Below are 22,454 nucleotides of genomic sequence, written 5' to 3'. Positions count from 1 at the left end.
CATATCCATGAAGTATATTACTTTTAAATGTCAATTTTTTGACTAAGAAGACTGCAAAGCATTTGGATTTCTGTACAACGGAGGAATCCGTTGCATTTCTGTACAACGAAGAATTGGTAGTGCCAATTGTTTTGACATTCCGAAGGATAGCTGTGATTTTAAAGTAATTACAAGCTACAAGGCAGTTTTTCATAGCGATGTTAAAACATTTATTAACCGGATCTAGGAAACTCTAGATCTTGTTAATATTATTTCTGACGTCGACTGAAATTGAGAACAATGCCTATATCCGCTGAGTACTAAGCAAATGTATTTCTTTCTAGTTATGGAATATCATTCATTTAAACCGTAAGTCAAAAACAATGTCATGGCAGGGTAGGGCAAGGGAGAACATCTGTCCCCGAGCGCAGCATCCAGGGGGCGCCAAATTGATGTTATGAAATTTTAGAATAAAATGTTTTCCATTATTGGCATACAGAAAGGGGCGCAAAATCTTCAGCTGTTCCCGGGCGCTAAAATCCCTAGCTACGCCTCTGGTCAAAAACAATTTATTGTTGCCGAATGTAAAAGATACAAAGCGCATTAATTATACTAATGGTCATCATGGTCAGTATACTAAGTAGCTTGGTGTACATGAACGTTGGTTCATGCAACACATCATTACTGCAGCAGAATTACCGAAACTGGGCTCCAAAGAATCAATAAAACTCTTTTTAACTATCTATCCGCGGTACCTAAATAGCGGTTATACAGTATGGAATTTTTGTGATGTAGAATTTGACATCATTTGGTCACATTTTTTTTTTTTTTAACAAGGCTGGCAAAACAGTTATTGTAAATGTTCATTTGCATACAGTCATGTTTCATACGTTTCTTCAGGATACTGTAGATCATCGTCATTGTGAGTGATGGTTTCAGCAAGATGAAGGAACCGCTCGCATCACTAGGATCTTTATGATTATCTTCGGGAAGTTATGTCCAAAACCAATGATTCTGCGTTAAGAGAATAAAAAATGGTCATCTCGGTCTCCTGTTTTAGCTATACATATTTCTTTTGAGGCTACATAAACGAAAAAGGTATATGAAACATGTCTTCTCATTATTATTGAATTAAAAGTCTGAATCTAGAATTGTATGCAAAGAATTTCTCAAGCCATGCTTCAGCGTGCAATGATTTCCTTAACACCTTGCCTGCATTAATGTGTTCAACAGCAAATTAGTCACTTGTCTTTGTGACATTCAAAACACGATAAGATCATCGCAAAGTATACAGATTTTGTAGTAATAATAAATACTTGTTAAAAACTACAAATTTTTTCTTTCCATTGACAATTCCATTTATTTTTTATTGACAATTCCATTTATTCTTTATTTCTATTTCTAATTCTTTAAAAAAACCGTCAGTTGTTTTTGACATTCTGTGTATATAAAAGCTGTAATTATAGCTAGAATATCGCAAAGCATTGGCCTTTTGCCGTTAAGAGGTCTGCTTTGAAACCAATTTGAATTTTCTGTCTGGTTAATCAGCAGAATGAGTTCCAGTGGGTCATTCATTTCATTATTTCGTAAATATCTAGCCAGGCTTTCTCAATGTCGAGAATTACAGCAACTTTTTCATTTTTCTTGAATGCGTTTAGTGAATTTTTTCTGAATCTGCACAACTTGGCGCATAGTTGAATATTGATACCTATAACCAAATTCTGTGGAGGCTTTCGCCCGTACAAACTTTTTCTTATGTTCTGTATTATATATGGCTTACTATAACTAAGCCAAATATTAAAAGCAACATATACTTTTTAATAAAATTTTTCAACACGTATGTTATTAGCGGCTACACTGTTGGTATAATTAAAAGATATTTTTAATGCCATACATACCAACCATTGATTCAGAAAGAAAGACTGTTTAAGAAAAGAAAGAAAAGTCAAAGTATGTGTTAAATATTCAGAAGCACTCAGGCACAAAAGTAGAAAAATTTTGATCAACCATTCGAAGTACTATGCGGCCACGTCATAGCGAAAGAGACAAAAATGAAAGTATCATATGTCATTTTTAAAGAAAGAATGAGAATAGAAAGATTTAATATTACGTCAGTGAAGAAGGAAAATGTGCAGAAAAGGCACGAAATGATCACGTGTCTCAAAGAATGAAAAGAATTAAAAGAAAATAACTTGCGGATTCACTGAAGCAGAGATGCGTATAGTTTATACACGTTTTTGAGCTTCGCTCCCCCCCCTCCTAAAAAAGCAATTATATGAGTAATCGGACGAGATCATTTTTATAAGTTGTGGTAAAACTTATTTTTATGAAGCTGCAATATTATTGACGAAAGTAACGTCAGAGGAGCTTTAAGTTAACTTTGCATAGAATAATTAAAACTCATAACCAAGCCAACATGAAAACATAAGGAATAGAACATAAAACTTGCAAGCTATTTTACATGCGCTGTACAGTGCTTAAAATAAGGGGGTATAAGAACCTTAGTTTAGCAATAAGTTTTCTTGCTGTCGTAATCTGAATGCAGCATGTGTCCGAAATAACTTTTTACAAGGCTGTATTTAATAAATTGGTTTCTCTACATGTTTGTGCAGGTCCAATTTTGAAATTAGTTTCTGGCCTCCTTCTACCTGGCTAATTTCTATCAGACTAATTTTCTTGAAATTTTTTTCCACTCATATGTATTTTCGATCATAATATAATCCTGAACAGGATATTTTTTAATTCGATATATATATTTTTATTTATTTAGTAATGAATTTTTTCCTCATATAGTCTTGTCTAAGGCCAAAATTAATAACAATAAAGTAAGTTTTTATACATGAGTTTTTGTTTAAATCTCATAAACTAATTAATGATCTAGAAGGAGAAAAATAATCTATCATACACTTTAATGGGAACAATTAATTAGTTAAATTAAATAAATATATTCACAAAATTCATCTACAATTTTATATTGTTGTACTTTATTGTATTTATTGTATTGTATTTATATTGTACTTTTGACAATGCAATTCGATAATCCGATTTCGTTAGTTACTCGGTCACTCTTTCATTATTCGTGGTACAATGAAATTTAAACAAAAGCTTACATTATAAAACTTTTTTATAATTTCCATTTTTACTTCCTTGTACGAAGTAAAAAGGAAGTATTACAAACGCGAAAAGTTTCAGGCATCATATTTAAACAAAAAATATCAATTTTAGCCGCTATCGAATGCAATTTAACGATGTTTTTGCGTGATATCTGTACGTAAGGACAGAATAAAGGACTCTTTTCCATCGAAAAATATTATAAAACTGATTTAAAATGAATTCTGAAGAGAATTTTTCGTGGCGTCTGTGCGTACGTACGTATGTACGTAAGTATTTCGTGTAACTCAAAAAAGACTAGCGTCAGAATGTTGAAATTTTGTATATAGGACTGCTAAACATGTAGATGTACATCTCGTATTTTGGTTGCAATCTGCCGCACCAAAAGTACTATAACTTACTTTGCAGCAATTGCGCAAGTAGTAGTAACTTTTTTTCGCACTAAATAAATTTAAGATCATACAATATATGTAGATATATATATCCACTCTGTTACTCGGCTCAGTGATCTCAGTTTCTTTATTCTTATAAGTTTATAAATTGTGCACTTTTTGGTTTAAAAATGATTGAATTATGTTGTTCTTGTCTTCCGGTTAAATTTTTTATGCCTTTAGTAAATCTGCATGCAATGTTTGTAGAATTATCAGCAATTTAAAAGTTGTTTAAGTGCGGTTAAGACTAATTATTTTTGCCATGGAGGCCATGTTTGTTTATATTTGAAACTCGGCAGAGTAACGGATTTGTTGCCAATCTAGAGAAACTAAGCTTCGCAACAACAAAGATAACGTCTTTTCTATTATTGCGAATTAAATCATGCTTAATAAATTCTGAAATTTATTCGAGGAAATAAGTGTTTGAGATTTACTTCGTAATTTTCAATATACATATTTTGAGTTTTTATGTATTTTAGCCTTGTAGCGAAGTGAGAACTAAAATTAATTAAATTAGAAATACTGAATCGTCTGTGAAAAACAGTATCTTTGTTTGTTTGTTTGTTTAATTTATGTTATACATCGTTTTAGATTTATTATAGTAATTGAATAGAACATGTGTGCAACGATTAGATAATTCTTTAGATGATATAAATTTTGTGCATTCTGAGTTTACTCAAGAGACTGTTTTCAAAGATAGCGATTTCATATGCCATTTTATTGCTCCAACCAAAGATCTCCGAATTTTTAAAATGTCACGAACTTACGTTTTTCGAGGCTATGACTGTAAGTGATATATATATGGGAGTAAAGATATTCGGATCTCACACTTCGCTACATAACTTCCGATCTACCATTATAAAATAAATGAAATATAACGCTGTTAAGGGAACTTAGCGCCAGAGTGTCGCTACGGTAAACACATATAGTGAATTTTAAAGAATGCATTTATTATATTGTGATTTATGCGCTATCGACGAAGTAGATTTAATTCAATCCAATAAGTTTAAATGAAATGCAAGAAAAAATGACAAATCTCTGCACTGACGAGACACTCCAGGTTAAATCTCAAGATACACTGACGATCAACTCTCTCGATGCACTAACTCGCGATACACTATCGATAAAAACTGCTGCTCCGCGTACAGGCAGGGTTTATATAGCTTATAACCTGCCTTTGAGATATTCTGGGCCAAACCGGTAAGAATTCGTCCTAGAATGTTCTCCATCCGTCTATGGCATATCGCCTATTTTTTTCGTCATATGGGCGATTTCGCGCCAAATATGGCAACCCTTCCTTCTTTTGCCATTTTCTGTCAACCCTAAACCCTCTTGGCGGAGAGGCTATCTTACCGCAGCTGGATATTTTGTAACAATATTTTGAGTAGCGCTTTCCAGACAAGGAAAACGCAAGTTAAATTTCGACAATCGATCTAGTAGAACGGGAGATATAGAACTGCACTTTTTTTTTTTTTTTTTGTGTGTGTGTGTGTGCAAGATGTACATGGAAAATATGAGTGAATTGACCCCCAATATGAATTAGATAATTTTAAAATGTTAGGATTCTTTTTACCACTGAGCAGTTCAGTCTTAGATCTAGAAACTTAAGTAAGGATATTAATGTTTTAAATTTGGGAAACCAGTATTTGGTAAAATTGAGCCTTCTTGTGCCATTAATTTCAAGTAGTAAATGTAAGCTTATCCACAGACAGTGATTTTTTTCCAAGAGCAATTTATTACTAAATACAATTATCGAAAATTTAGCAAAATTACAGCGCAGCAATTTCTACGAATAACTTCTATCTATGCAAATATCAAAATGATTTAGTCTACATTAGAAAGCTATGTAGCTAAGTTACCCCCCTGGCTTAATTGCCTAGCTTACAAAAACAGCTTTGCAGTTATTTATGTAAATTATCGTAAAGTATTTTAGCTACATTTATGAACACATGAAATTTGTTAAAGCTCAATATTCTCGATATACAGCAACTAGAACCTAACTGTTTAGTCAAAATTTTTTTTAAATTTTAAATGAAATGATTCTGAAATTCTCCTTTCTCCGTAGGTCAAATTTTAAAGTTGCCGAAATTAATGCAGAGTACACTTCCGGCTCTTTACATTGCTACATCAAGAAGGAAGCAAACAACAGAATCTTATTTATTATACATATGAAGTAAAATGGGAGGGAGACATGATTAAATTTGGTTATGGTATGCAGTATACAGCTTGCAGAAGTTAGTACACCAAACTACAATTTCTGATAGCAACAACGTTGTTACTCGGCTGAGTATCAAATCTAACTAAGCCTGGATGACAGATATTTCATTCCATGCGGCTTCACGCCTATGCCGGGGAACATCAATCATAGTGGGTCGCGAAAGGTGACGAGCCAGTCTCTCCCATATGTTCTCGATGGATGAGAGATCTGAATGCGTGCTGGCCAAGTCGGAAACTTTCTGCATCGAGGAAGATCAGCAGAGCATAGGAAACACGCGGTCGCGCATTATCTTGTTGAAATATGGCATCACGCAGACTTCAAAGATAAGGCGCAACCACGGGCTTTAACACATCAGAAAGGTAACAAGAGCTGTCTTTATCACTGATTGTGCGACCACGAGGTGACCGAGATGTGTATCCAATGACACCCCATACCATGACGCGGTGACGATAATGAATGCAAACCGAGAAAGTTTATTCTCGTCGGTACCTCCTCAACACAGATACGTCCACCATGCAGACACACAGAACCAGGATTCGCCTGAAAAGACGATGTGGTGCCACTCCTGCGTCCAGTGTCTTCGTTCATTTCAAAACTGTAGGCGCCCCGCCTCGAGGGAAGTCACTGTAAAAGTCGCCATACTGACAAATCCGCGGTGCTGCATTGTTCGCGCGGAACATATAAACATTTCGGCAACATCACGCATACTGTAAATACTCAATCGAGCAGCGATATTTAATTTAAAAAAAAACCCGCCCAAATCATGAAAAAACTATCTGCAGTTGGAACAGACTTGAACAGACTACATCACTGTAATAAAGTACACTTCCTCTGCAGTAAATAAATTTTAAATAATTCATTAATATCAGGTCTTTTGAATAACTCTGAATATATGATTTTGAAAATAAATAATTCAGCTATATATATGTATATTTCACCACATGTATATGCGTATATATGTATTTATACATTTTTTAAACAAAGGTTTATGCGGTACTATACCAATCAATCATACGGTACAGGGATGGTGCTCGTGTTCTCCCATTACTAACTCACTCAAAATCCGTGCAGACATTTGTCGTCCTGCACATGAGCTAAATTCCTGACTTGACTTGCTCTACGATACCTTAAAATAGAGAGGACAGTCTGTCCTCACGGACGTTAGTTGCCTAGGGCCGCTTAGATTCTGGATGGCGTTCAGTATGGTCTTCCCTGACATATTTGCCTGACAGTTATGGGATCTAAACCAACACGAACAGCAGTGTGGCTGAAGGATAAACCGTAAAACCGATAGGTCATGATCCTGGAATGCTTGAATTCATATACTGGTAGGAATTTCTCCTTCTGACATGAGGCATTTTGTACTCTTCATGTAAATTTGCCGGTTTTTGAATGCCGCCTTCATGGTGTAGCAATTTTAATGGCCAGCAGTGATTTGGCAGATTAATTGGCTGTTACAGGAAAGAAGCAGTGCCATTGTCTCTTAGACTGCAAGATTCATTTTTGCTTACAATCATTTCGAAAGAAGATTGGATTATACAAATTATTGAAATTCAAATTTGTGATAATTTTTAATAACTATGAGTTTGCGTAAACAAAATAATGTTTGATGGTAGAGGTGGAGAAGGACTTTATCTAATCATAACCGAATTTTGACTTTAGAAATGCCGGCAGTTTAAACTGCCTATTTATTTTCCTGTCACGTTACATTTTGTTATATCATTACAGCATTAATCATAACAAATCGCCAACTCTGATAATCTCTGCCATTATTTGCATCTAAGATCTTTATGATGGTTAGGCAAAACTTGAGCTCTGACAGCAGTTTTCATTCTCTGCAGTATAAGATCATTCTAAATTTATCTTTCGAATTATAACAGTACGTTATTTACTAACCATTACCTCATTGAACGACCTAAAAACATGTACGTTCTTGGTAAATTTTTCTTATTTTTATTCTGATGGTAAATTTCTGTAGCACTTCTCTTATTTATTCAGTTACGCTACGTTATACTGCTACATTATTAATCATCTGCAAAGCACAGTAAATTGGTAATGCTGAAAGCTGATGTCAATTTTGCAACAAAATATATTTTATTTAACTTCTTGGTAAACTGTATATTCTGAATTCTGAGATATATTATCAAGCTTTCAACAAAAATATCTTTAATTTAGCTTTCTAAGTTTATTAGAAAAGGTATCTATTTTTATTATGTATTTCTTATGAGCGATTCAAAAACAATGTTTGCACTTCTGAATAATTTTTATGTTATTTTTAGTTACATATCTACTTGATATAATTCGTGATATAGCTAAATAATTACTTTTCCATTTTTAACCGTAAGTATAATTAATAAATACTGCATTTATACCATTACTATAGTTAATAAAAGTATTTCTAACTCCATAATAATTTACAGAATGATAATTTGCGCATTTCCTAGCAATGTTTTCATTTGCTGCAATACATTGAAAGAAAGATAATTAAAATAAATATATTAAAATACATACGTATAATTTACTTAGTCCATTTTCCCAGCATGTGAAAAGCTAAAAAAGAAAATAACATTTGTTATAGCAAACATGTTTACTTTCACTATATAATAATTACTGTTTGTAAATTAATTATAATACTGGAGGATTTTATTCAATATAGAAAGCAAACATCTCTGAATTTTTATAGGTTTCACTTTTCTTCAAAATTTGCCATTTATACGCGGCACAGGCAGCTACCTAACACGCCAATTTTTAGAGAGTGCCAACTAAGTTGTTCTTTCAAATGAAAACTACTCGAAAGTATATTTTACTTTATTTAGTATATTTAATTTATTTAATATATTCGATTTATACTTGGTAACAGCTGCACTAATATTGTACGACGCCGAAACTGCTGGGCCTGTGTCTCTCTTTTTTTCTAGTAGCTACTGGCTTGGTTACGCAGGAACATGACTTGGTTACACAGGACACATAATAATAGCCTGAAACGGAAAGCTTTGGAACCGGAAATGCAGCTACTAAACATTCTGAAGGTAGTGAAGTGGAGTAAGATAACTGATATGAGAAAGAATAAAGGTCAGCTGTTTTTAATGTTTTATTTAGCAAATAAATTCAATAAAATAGTTTTACTTCTCCAGCTACTTCAAAATGAGACAATTGGGAAATACTCTGTTTAAGAATACTCTGTGATATTCAAGATATGAATTGAAATGTTAAATGACTTGATTCTATAGAAAAATAATTATTGTTTTATTAAGTATATGCAAATGTGCAATTAATCATATGTAAATTTTAAGTAATATTTCTCTGAAGCGTTCTGATATTACTATTTCAAATGATCCACAAAAGTGCTAAGTTCATTCAGAAAGTGAGCACCGTTTGGATATTAAGAAAGTCTGCCAATTTGTTTTCATTTATATTTTATTACAGAAAAAGTATTCATGGGCTAATTTACATTAACTCAAGAAGTCTAGCTGACCTTCCAACTTCCTTTATATGGGTCTTGTAGTCCGAAATGCCAGCTTCTTTGGCATTTTGAAATGCCTACAATGCGACGAATTAAAAGTGAGTCCATTACCTTTGACATATCTACCAAATCTCTGCTAGCACCTAGTATACTGTGTCACAAAATAAAAATGAATCCCGCTGCTTTTGACTTACTACTAACTTCTGGGCTTACACCTAAAATTTGGTATTTTTCCGTGCTCATGCTAACCCTTTTAAATATAAATTGTGCTGGTAATCTAGGCCAATTGTCTCAAACTGGCGGCCCGAGGGCCACAACCGACCCCATAGTAATTTTATGTAGCCCACAAACATTTTCCATAAAGTAATCAGCATTATTAGAATATTAATTATTATGGCAAGAATTTAAGAAAGGTTATGATTTTAATGATTTTGAGTCCAATTTTATATTATTTCCTTTTCCATTAAAAACGAACGTGAGTTACGAAAAATTTAGAAATGAAGCTAATTAATTTCGGTTGTGATCTAAACCTTATTCAAAGATGTGAAGACACAATTTTGATTAACCTTTGATCGCACTAGGAAAAAAATAAATACACTCGGTTACGAATTTCTGCAATAAGAATCATTGGAGAATCATTTAGAAACACATTTATATGTAAACAGTTTTTCTGCTATTGATAATTATTAAGTTTAGACATGCCGATGAGCATTTATACTTCATGATAGTTTCCAGTATTTTTCTCCAAGGTTACAACTTCATCAAAATTTAAACGCCATGAGGTGTAGCGGTTGAAAGAGATAAAGAAACTTATGATTATTTACATGCAAATAAAGGTATTTTTTCTGTATGCGTCAAAGAAAAGTTTAATAAGCAAAATAAATTAAATAAAAATAAAAATTTTGAGAGACGAAGAAATAGGCGGTATAAAGTTTTGCACGGATAGATTTTACTATCAACATTATATAAAACTTTGTACGAATAGTTTTTGTGATAAAGCTTTGTACGAATAGTTTTTGTGATAAAGCTTTGTACGAACAGCTTTTACTATACCGCCTATTTCTTCTTCTCTCAAAATTTTAATTAAAATTTTATTGACTGCTTTAGAATTAACATGAATATTAAGATATTAAGAGTAACTGCAGTTTTTGAGTGTTGTGGTAAAGAAGTCAAATAATTATCTCATTTCATACTTTTTAATGCGAATCAAGATAATAGAAATAGCCTGTAGCCTATTTTTATTTTACTTTAAAGGTTTTTCGTTTTAAAATTTATACGCGATTGGGCGAAATGAACACTGACTTAACAACTGCAGTCTGAAGATTTAATATTTAGCTATCAAAGCGCATGAATTACAAATTGTTACCAACAGAAATTTCTTGCAGTTACCAACCTCGAAATTTCAAACAAAAAATATACTATATAAATTGGAATTTTGTGCGTTGCGTCATCATTATTATTGTTTATAAATGTATAAAATAAAATTAAAAACTTATCAAAAATTATTTTGTTGAATCTCCTTTACCTTTCGGTTAAAAAAAAAGAGGGGGGAGGCCTTTGCTGCTTTTAGATTGTGCATTCTACCTGCATGCAGCTTCAGTTTGAGACCACTGATCTAGACCCTTATCGAAGTGAGATCGATACCGTTTGTGCCTGAAATGTTAAGAATCAAATCCTTTTAAGAACACCGCCAGTTGCCAAAGATACTAATAGTTAATGCTATGCAATTAGGACTGATCTAACAAACCGTAGTCCTGCGTTATAGTATCAGGTGACAGTAGGGCCGGACACCCGGACGGCTTTCAAAGACTAATCGGGTATAGTCCGGGACCCGCTCCATCCACAGCGTAACATGTTTACAACATAAAATACCTAGCGTTGCATTACATACACGATAGGTGGACATTGCATGGCGACATAACATAGCTCAGCATAGACATCACATGGCATAGCATTTCGACGTGACATAGTATAGAATAGAGTCATTGCATAGCGACATAACATATTTACAACATTAAATACACAACGTAATGTGACTTACACGACAGATGGACATAATATAGCGACATAACATAGTTAGGCATAGAGAAGACATAGCGATATAACATATTGAGGTTACATATTTATGACATACAATTCACAGTGTGGCATGACCTATGCGATAGGTGGACTTTGCATGGTGACATATTATAGCGTAGCGTTGAACTCATACATACCTCTACTGATACTATAACGCTATGCTAAGACATATCATAGCGTAGCGTTATAGTATAGTAGTAACGCTACGCTACGCTAAGACATATCATAGCGTAGAGTTATAGTATCAGTAGAGGTAAGTATGATTTCAAATGTTTACAGAAATTATTATACGATAAAAGAAAAGATAAATATAATTGTCAGAGCTAAAAGCGGAGTATCAAAAGCATGAATATGGAAGAGCGGATGGTAAAATAAAAGATTGGTTGAGAGCTGAACAAAAGCATGAATATGGAAGAGCGGATGGTAAAATAAAAAATTGGTTGAGAGTTGAAAAGAAAATGCACGCTTTTTTCTTTGTTTCGAAAGTACTATTAAATTCCAAAGGAGGAGAAAGCTCGAAAATTTCTCTGGAAGACAGTGAAATTGATGACAGCTTGTACAAACGATTTAAGAACATAATCAGTCTCTAGCTGTTAAAGATCTGATGAATTTCATGGTGCGAATGATTCATTCAAAGCATCAAATGGATAGCTATCAGAAAGCACGACAGAGAAACTGCTTAATAAGGTGGCAGGTAAGCTGCATCTAGCGACATCATTTCTGCTAGTGAATTTCCAATGTAACTAGAAAAGGTGATTCAAGATTTCTCTTCACAGTTGTGGTGAGACTATAAACTACTGCCAACCAAATTCTAAAAAAAAAAAAAAAAAAAAAAAGAAGAAGAAGAAGAAGAAGAAGGGGGAGAGGGGGGGGGAGTGCTTCAAATAAATAAAAAATTAAGTATATGCTGCGTACTTTCATAGATTAAAATTGCAACACATAAAAAAGTTGAAACTCACGTTGTTTCAAATATGTAAACATGAAATCGGCACTCCTAATTTATCACAGAGTGCTTTTGCGTGGATGGCTAGTGGAATGATTCGAATATTATATGCAAGTGAAATTGGGCTATCTGCAGGCAGCATTTACAAGTTAAATCCCCGAAAAAAAGCGCAACTTCTTCTTGGAAATTGCGGTATTCTTCTTTGTACTATCAAAAATAAGAAAAGGCATTTGTATTGCTTGCCACTTGAATGTATCTTGGGTGTTACTCCATGAATAGCATAGACATGCTCATAGAGCTCTAATTAAACCACAGGATAATGGAGTAATTCACACTTTCATAATTCATTAGCGTGGAATTAATCTGGCGTGTTACCTATTTAAATCTGAAAAACAAACATTTGTTGTTGTAATAAATAAGTTTGTAAAATTCTTACTTTCATAGTTTTGTACCCGTTTTTTAAACTTTTTATTTTCACTTGAATTTTTTTATTAGTAAACTGTATATTTTAGCATTATAATTTTGTCGAGACGTTAGGTATTTTTAAAGCATGAGATGTGAAAAATGAACAATGCCCTCGCTGGGACTCGAACCACGGACCTCTCGAATACGCGCCGAGCGCGCTGACCACTACACTACGAAGGCTAAGAAAGCGGGAGAAATACCTTATAAGTTTACTTTGGAAACAGGAATGCATTCCATTTAAAATTTTTATTTTTTACAGTAATTTTATTATTATTATTATTATGTGTTGAATATGAAAGGAAAAACAGCTGGGTAGAGGAGGCATTCAGAATTTTAAGATAAACAATAATAATAAAAAAATTCAACGTTGTGCATCAAAAAAAGAAAAAACATACTGTTTTTACCCGGAAATGAGATTTAGTTGGAGTCTGATCTTGACATTCTTGAATCAGATTTTAATTGTATTCATTTTCTGTTTTTATGTAGTTCTATTATTTTCACAACTTCATCTAATTTAAAACTACTGAATTTTACATTTTTCATAAGAAAAAACTAACTTTTTTGTTTAGAAAAAATTTCTTAATACTAGTACTAATTTTAATTTGTTTGCTATCTTTGAAGTCTTTGAATGGGTTGGTTCACAAAATCTTTTTTACTCTTTTAGTTTTCAATTTATTGATTTTTCAGTAGATTTTGGCCAGAAAAAATTTCACGATCTTTTTGTTTAAAAATTTCTGCAATATATATAACTGTATATATATATATATATATATCAGTCCGTGTTTCACTTTCAAATTTGTGAATTTGCGATGAGACACTAACTAAGATGGCTTAATCAAACAAAGTCTTCATCAAGAGAAAAGTAGACGCTGAGAGTAGTACATTTCAAGACAGATGGACTGACAATAATTTGTTTCTGATACAGAAGAAAAGAAAACCTTTTTTTATATATAATTTAGGTTAAAATAATACGCCGAATAATGATTATTGGAGAAGTCAAACTACAAATGTAAAGCTGATTCTTGTTGTCTGACTTCTCCAATAACCCCTTTGATATGTTTGAAAACTACAGTTTACTCTCAATTATCCGTACTAATGCCGGGGAAGACGGATAATTGAAAAATACGGATCACCCAAACTACCAATTTTCATGCCTACCGTATGTGTTTATTTCTTTAAAAAAAAAAAAAAAAAAAAAAAAAAAAGCAATTTTAGTTTAATTTTGAAAATGTTTAAATATTTGTCGAATTTCGCTGCGTATTTTTCGAAGTGCTATTTTATCATTGTATTCGAATCCTCTTTGCTCGACGAAGTTCAACTCAGTTTCAACAAAAATGATTGCTATCTCGGAACTGGTATAATTGTAAGCATCTTCTTCGCTTGTATTTTTTTTAGTATCACTCCTTGCCTCATTAGAACTTTTGACATTTGAAACCACAACCACGTCACTCAAACATTGGAAGTCCAGCTCAGTCGAATCGCCATAACACTATTTCTCGATGTTTTCCCGATCGATATTTCCGAAGATTTTTACATTTTAAAGTCTTTGGCACAGAACTTCAGTTATTGCCTTGACTTTTTCACATTAGATAAATATTAGATTTTTCTATTAGGAAGAACCTTTCTCCATGATCGAACAAGTGTTATTCGTTTTACTTGCGATCAAGCTTTCTCTACTCCGTATATGACATCCAGTACAGTCCAGACATTTTCCAGAACTTCATTAAATCATCATCTTCTTAAGCAAGACTAATGAGAAGACGAGGTAATCGTTGAAACTAAACCTAAAGATACACTTATGCCGTTTTTAGAGAATGCTAGGACCCGCACGTGTTCGTTTTTTACGCACTCTTGTGCATAGCGTTGAGTATGCGTGCGTAGGTCCCACGATGCACGAATAATCCGCAAACCCGATAATCTGCACCCGGATAATCGAAAGTACACTGTATTTTGGTTTTGAAGCAACGCATCTTAAGAGATTACAATACGATGCAAGTTAATTAGAACAGTTACAAAGATCAGATACATAAAATTAAAAAACAGTATACATATACAACAAATGCTATCAAATGTAAAAATGTAGTTGGCAACATTGTTCTCGCACGCTATTGTTAGTGAAAAGCACTAAAATCCACAAGTTTGTCAAGGAATATTTTACTACCGTCACGGAAAGTGTCCTGAGAAAAGCAATAAAAGTGAAAATCTTTGTTGTTGGACCGTAATTCGATGAATTGATATGGCACAGATTTTATAACGGCGGGTTTATATAAAGTAAAGGAGAGTTTAAACTAATTAAGATGTATTTTTTAATGTAAATAATTCCTAAAGTACTCTGACTCGAGTAACATTTCTAATGCGATTCATAGTTTTCTTGGTTTCTAATGCGGTCCATAGTTTGCCGCAGATGCCTGGATGCGATGGATTTAATGCGAGGAATTTCCTGAAATGCAAATGTAAACAAACCATCCGACAGTCTAAATGCAAGAAGTTTAGAGCTATTTTGTGCACGAAGTGGTTTTCAAATACGTATAAAAACATTAAAAAATTCGAATTTTTAATACTATGTTTTAAAAAATTGAAATTTTTAATTATATATTTTAGGCAATTAGGTACGTATAGCGCAATTAGAACATATTTTTAATTGGCCCGAAAAGAATTAGCTCCTGATCGATACTAATTAAGCGAAGTCTCTAAACTTCAGAACAGAATCTAAAATACTTCAGAAGAAATTCAGATTTCTTCAGGATTTACAGTATTATCTATGTAATGGCTATTTAAAATAGAAATAAAGCATATATACCATATCTCTGATGTCTTCTCGATAGCAAAACGTTTCTATGGCGACAATCATATTTCCAGGGTCACTGTCTGTTAGATTCCGGCAGCAGTTGAATATAATATCTTTTCCCTAGAAAATAATAGTAGCCAAAACTAGTTTACTTAAAAGCAATATATCTAAAACTGTGAAGATCATTACACTATTGTCTGATTATACACATCTGGGAATTTAAAATTTGTGAAAACTATTTTCAAAATTTAGACCGTATTAATAATTTCTGAAGATATTAAATCTGAAAATGTCCTTAATTTTTCTCATCTTCCAATATTTTATTTCAGTTTATGTTAACCATTTCTTTTACATAACGTAGTTAATTTTGGGCTTTCGGCTCTTTAATATGTTACAGCCAAAAGCCCAAAATATACAATAATTAACTAAGACCTCTAATGTAATGAAGACTCTTCATGAAAATACTTTATTGATTAGAATAGTATGTCAAATGAATGGTATTAGTGAATTTTATAGCTGCTGGAATGAACTCCTTTTAAACCATGGAATGTTCTTTCGTAAACAGAATGGAAATTTTATAAATTTCTTGCAACACCCTCGTATATTACATTACATCATATGATTTTTACTGCAACTTTTTTTTTTAATTTAGCATTCAAAATGACATATAGAAGAACTAAAATTTCTCAATAAGATTTTTTCTTTACTTCTCCTTTTAACCTTTGATATTTAACAAGTGTAAACTTTAAAATTACACATTTCTTTTCCTTCTGTTTCAGCATTTGTTATTTTGGTAAGCAAGAATTATATTAATGAGAAAAAAAGCCCAAATATGTAAATTCTGACATTGTTCAGTTCTTTGTAAGAAAGAGAATGGTGAAAAAACCTGGTTAAGGATAAATCCTTTAAGTGTTATAATCAAGAAGATTGTAGGCCTACACTTGCTCTATACTGCTACTTTAGTCCTAGATCCCTAACAGACATATAGCGAATTATCGCTATATGGAAGGTTAGAAAAAAACTTTTTTATTTAAACAGAACATTGTACATAAAGGCATGACTTTGTGCTACAAGTAATCACGCCTGTGGCAATGGAAATCAACAGAACAGTCAATTTAAACTAAATGCTGATGAGTAGTCAAAGACTACACAATTGAAACACTAAGCTGACTGAATAAATTACCAGCACATCACATTAAAGTATAGGCGGCAAGAGGAACGTAAAGCCAAGATAATTACATTAACTAGTGGCTAGCAGAAACTGATCACGATAATAAAGATAAACCAAAAGTTACTGATGTTAAGATCTGCTCATCTGGTTTTGTTGAAAAATATGATTAACTATCGAAATAAACGTCTAATAATGACTTAGTCTAGTTAAAAATATGAAATTTGAAATTAAGTTTTAGGAATTTTGTAGGTTTTTTTTTTAGAAACTTTAAGAGTCATTAGGTTATTTTGATGTAGGAGATGCGACAAATATGCAATGCCCTCGCCGGAACCCAAATCTGGACCTCTCGAATACGCGCCGACTGTGCGACTGTTACCCCACGAAGGCATGCAGGAAGGAGGGAGAAAATACCTTATAAACTTTTTCCCAATTTTTCATTTTTTTAAAGAAATTATGCAGTCTTTCCAGAAATGAAATCTCAAAAACTTTAATTTTTTCCCCTTGAAATCTCGAGAAGTAAAACTATTAATAAATAGCCAATAAATACAGAACTTACTTGCAAAGATAAAAGTTCTCCACAATCAGCAACGTCTCTTACTGTCTCGATCTCTGAAATACAGTAATAGTTTAATACGTAGCTTGATGATAAATGCACATTGTAAACCAATGCAATGGGAAAAAACAATATTGATAAAATTATTATTTATGATCAAATTAATATTTCATATAATAATCAGATTACTAATTTCGTGAAACCTGACAAACTTGAAAAAGCATATTATTATACGCCTTGTTAGGATCAAAATAATTCGAATTTTACTGTTTATACTTTTAACCTTACATAATCAAATCAGCTTCTCAAATTCCCTTCTCACAAAAGTAGAGGGTCTAAATGCATACTTCGTGAAATATAATGCAATACCCAGAAAGAGCAATATACTTTGAATGAAGTGCATAGGCAATATATGCACATGCACCAATAGGACTGATTTTATTTGCATACCTACGCAACACATAATACTCATTTTAAGATACCCAAGGTGCTACGGATTATCCTTCAGAGGACCCATTCATGTTACATAGCTGTTCATCAGATGGGACATTTGTCATACATTGTGAAAAAACCCACCATATTTTTAACCCTCTGGAGCACAGAGATAACCTCTCTTCTGGAAAACACTGTTCTGACTTCCGATTTGGTTCAAGGCTCGACTGGGACAGATCCTGTGATCCTGGTAGAAATGGCAAGACACTCATAAAGCCACAGCCAAAGCACACATCTCTGCTTCTAAAGCAACCTCACCGACATACATTCGCGCACCGTTCTAATGGAACGTTCTCTTGCCTTCGTTATAAGGTAGCCATCAAGGGAAATACAGAGGGCTTAAAAACTACATAGTTTGTGTATGGTTAATCGATTAGTAGATCCCACATTATTAATCCAAGAATCATAAGAAATGGTGCCCCATACCATAATACTAGGCCAAAGCATATATTTAGCTGGATCCAGATGCGCGGATTGAAACTCTTCACGTATACGTATACTTGATCATCATCTGCACGAAGACAAATGCGAGTTTCTTCCAAAAACACTTCACAGCTTCATCTAGATTTTCAAATGCATCTCGTTTGGCGCCAGCGAAAGCCACTTCAAGTGTACTTATGGACTGAGCAACATACATCGTCTTGGAATATGGAGCACGACGCCCAGCTTCGTGCATACGGTGAAGTATGGACGCAGCTGCTGCTGGAAGCTTCTTTGCGAAACACTCCGCATTTCTGTTAGAAGGATTTCGTAGTAAGTTAAAACTGATGCATTTATTTAAATGCTATCTTCTACTGGCCCCAAGGAGATTTATAAAGTCCTATGTCTACTCTTATGTTAATTTTATTGCTAAAGAAGAAAGTATTAGATCTGTTGATTAACGTATAAGGTAGTTTCTCTCTTCTTTCTGAATGCCTTTGTGGTGTAACGGTTAGCACACTCGGCGAGTATTTGAGAGTGCCAGGTTCGAGTCTCGGCGAGGGCATTGCCCATTTTTCATGTCTCCTGCTTCAAAATAACCTGATGACTCTACAGTGGCATCCGAACTAATAGGTGGGGGTATGATGATTCTTCACCACCTGGATTTGGCGGCTGGGCTCCCTAATCCCCAGTCCCCTTTAAAAAGTCACCCTCCCTAGTACTGACCAGTACGAAAGTACTAGTAAGCAATAAATCTGATGTTGGCATCTTTATCAAGATTTCTTTTCCACTATTTAAAAATTTAAATAAAAATACTAACATCCTTTTTTACGGGGCACCATTGTGAAATAAAGAGAAGTGAATTGTGGATGAATAAATGTCACCATTTTTTTAAAATTTTCTGCACTCAATCCAATTATTCTTTCATCGACTGGTACTTCCAGCCAAGAAAAATTTTCTGCGGTTCTCTGGGGCTTAATTCTATTTAGTGTCAGTCAAAATCAACAAAAAACATGCATCGCAACGTCGATTTTCGAGTGAAAATCTTCAATAAAAATTCTGTCCAGTGATTGTAACTAGTAAGATCAACAGTTATCTTATTATTTTTTCTTTTTTATAGCTTCTTTTTTCTTCAACTTCCACCAGAATTCAAATTAGTTTAAAGCAAAAATAAACGTCTAGTTTCTTAGTTTATCAAAGTGTGTCTGACAGAGTAGGCTAATCATTACTTGGGTACGATTAAAGTTAGATTCTAAGCTAGATTTTCAGCTGTTACGAATTACCTTGCAAGGAAAAGTTTCTGTTAGCCGCGATTTTTTAGCGAGAGTTAGGGCATCCAAGGCTTAGACTTTTGCTAATTTTGTATTTTACACTCGATTTAAATTGTATTCAAAGCTCATTGTCTACTCACACGCTAGTGGAATTTTTGTTCATGTTAAATTTTCACTTTGTATAACCGTCTAGCCAACATTGTTAATAAATGCTTTTGTTTAGCCTTTTACCTTGGCTGTGCTACAGGACGAAAAGTCGACCCACTATGACAATTTGGTAGTTTAAAGTAAATATATAATCATATAATTTCCATGAATTCTTGATCTAATTAATCTGTTAAACGAAGTTACAAACCTCATGCTAATTTTCTGTGACTGCAGAGGTTACAATGCTTAGATGTAGACTTAGAATTCTTCAGGGCCTCCTATTTTAACTTTACAACGGATTTATAATGGATTCAGAAGAGAATTTTCTTGTGACGTCTGTACGTACATACATATGTAGCTCACATAACTCAAAAGCGAGTATGTCTAGAACATTGAAATTTTGTATATAGGACTGCTATAACATGTAGTTGTGCACCTCCCAATTTGTATCCAATTGGTCACACAAACGTCTATAAGTATACTCAAGGACGCGATTTGTTTGTATTTAAAACCCTTAGTAAAATAGTGAGTTAAATCGTTTTGTATACCAACTTCTGCGTCTTTTTGCCGAATGGAAGCAAAAGTAAACTTTCGGTTTTGTACACCGAAAAATGTGTCTTCCTGCCCGCTGGCTAAATTTCTTGTTTTTGCCTACAAATTCTAATTTTAATTGTAAGAAATATTTTTTAACTGTTTTTGGTGTTTTATGTTTTTCTGTATTGTACAATTTTTAATGAAGTTGTTTCTTCGAGTTTTTGTGTATTTTTGCTTTGCCGCGAAGTGAGAACTGAATTAATTGAATGAGAAATATATCTCTAATGAAATTAGAGGAAATAAGTTTAAATGAAATGCAGCAAAAATATGCATAATTTAATAGACCGCGCAAGGAAGTCATATGGGGACCACGTCAGATATTTTTGTAAAGGACTTCTTGACATTTAAAATTGTAGGAAGATTTTTGTTGCATGGGATTTATTAGACTATAGCAACGCACACTAGGACTATCTACTTAAAGTGAGAAAATTTTTAAAGTTGATTTTTCCGTTCAAAATAATTTTGGCATTTTCTGTATACATTTCCTTTCATCATAACCATGGTTTGCTCAAAGTTTCTGCAATTATTGCGTCCAAATGACTTCTGACTGTGTCCAATTTTGCTATTAAATTAAGAAAAATTGTAAGAGATTGTAGCAGAAAAACAGTGAAAATCAGATTCCTTAAAGAAGAATGAACTTCGAAATCATTTCTCTTGCTGTCTTGAAAGTAGGCTTTGCTCTAAAAGTTGAATGAGCTGTTATCAGTGATATAAGTAAATCAACAGAAGTGCAGTCATGGTAATAAAATATTTTTCATTATGTTAGTTCTATCTTTCGATGTACAGTCATCAACAATTAAATTTGATAAAGAAATTCACTATTTAAGTCCTCAATAACCATTCTAAAATCTAAATTTTAAAAACTGATTTTAAATTTATCGACCCTTCAATTTTTTATATAATCAGACCTTTTTATGCTTATCTTAGATAACCGATAACCTTACTATGCTTATCAATACAAATTTTTCAACAGAGTAAATAAAGTTCCTTCCCTAAATAAGGTTTCTTTTTCTTGAATACTGATTTGAAGTATGCACTTAGAATTTTCGTATAAGCCACAATTTTGAATGACATTTGTTATCGAAATTTCTTGATAATATGCAATTCTGAAAGAAAAAAAAAAAAAAAGAAAGAAAGAAATAAAAATGTGAATAAGCTAAAAGAAGTTTGCTTATAACTGTTGAGTTTTCCCCCCCCCCATGCTTTAGTTTGAGTTACTTTATTAGTTTCGACGTTAAAAACATTTTTAATAGTGTCTCCAAAAATTTCTTAGTGCATCACATTATGCTGTCGAATAATTATCATTCACACGACCTAGCAAATGTTGTCATGGCTTTAGGAGATAAAAATTTAATCTATCTAACATCAGAATTTCAACCATTTTTGCCTCATGCGACCCTTTCACCATTCCTAGAAAATCAACCACCCCTTTCCAAAACTCGAAAAATAAACGTATATATATATAATTTTTCGATGTGTTTTGTAAATCAAACAAAAAATGTAGAAAATGTTGATAAATAAAAAAAACTTGAATAAAAGTGCTTTATTATATTCATAACATAAATCTCAAATACTTAATAGATAAATAAAAAGCTAATAGCATTCCCTCCCTGAAACTATGAAATTCGCTTTATATTACTTTTAATAATACATCTAATTTACAAAATTTAAAATACATTTAATTTACATTAAATCAAAATGATAATTATGAACTTTTATAACATTATTGTAGTCAGTAAAAGATGTTACTTACGCTATGTATGTATTACGTATCTCGGCACAAAACTACATTTTTTGACACAGTTTTATGTCGCGCTTGTATCTTTCGATATCGGATTTTAACTATATATCTGTTTGATATAATTTATATCTGATTGATATTTATTAAAAAATTACACAATACTAAATACAATAACACAATACTTTTCTTAAGTGAGATGTCGTATATATGGCTAATAAATAATAATTTATTTGCCTACTGCCTCTAGCAAAAAGTTTGCCGCATTGAAAATCACTCGAGTAAAAACATTTCACTCAAGTAATTCTTATACTTAAATTATTTTAGAACTTGCAAAATAGAAAGGAAACAATATCTTACTGCATAAGGAATTCATGAGTTCATCTGCTTCAACGTCATCGAGCATTCGATCTTCTTGAGCCGTTGCCAACAGAAAGCATAAAGTGAGATATATAAAATATTTCATTACTGCGTCTCTGTGCGCTATCGTTTGTAGAATGAAAACTCACCGAAAAGTTATGTATGCATAAAACCAGCGATGCTTAACAAAAGTGACAAATAAATGGTCATAGGATGTTTTGCACCCTCTCT

The 22,454-nt window shown here is 32.9% G+C and overlaps 1 protein-coding gene across 2 annotated transcripts in view; it reads right to left on the bottom strand.

The window, feature by feature from the left end:
- LOC118187050 (uncharacterized) overlaps window positions 1-22,454 on the bottom strand; it is a 66,605-nt gene that overhangs the window by 29,924 nt on the left and 14,227 nt on the right. The window contains exons 1-4 of one of the 2 annotated variants that reach the window (XM_035357232.2): window positions 22,224-22,449; window positions 17,205-17,257; window positions 15,490-15,597; window positions 8,251-8,289 (exon numbers count right to left, since the gene is read on the bottom strand). In XM_035357232.2, coding sequence (XP_035213123.1) covers window positions 8,251-8,289; window positions 15,490-15,597; window positions 17,205-17,257; window positions 22,224-22,329 — 306 coding nt within the window. In that variant the 5' untranslated portion in view covers window positions 22,330-22,449. Of the gene's footprint in view, window positions 1-8,250; window positions 8,290-15,489; window positions 15,598-17,204; window positions 17,258-22,223; window positions 22,450-22,454 lie in introns of those variants that run through there. The other variant, XM_085814368.1, reaches the window with a different exon arrangement.

The sequence above is a fragment of the Stegodyphus dumicola genome, chromosome 1 (genome assembly GCF_044657685.1).
Source record: "Stegodyphus dumicola isolate Sdum_Otavi_A_Nest chromosome 1, ASM4465768v1".
Classification (NCBI taxonomy): Eukaryota; Metazoa; Arthropoda; class Arachnida; order Araneae; family Eresidae; genus Stegodyphus; species Stegodyphus dumicola.
Note: the sequence above shows the minus strand (reverse complement) of the source record. Positions and strands in the feature narration are given on the sequence as shown.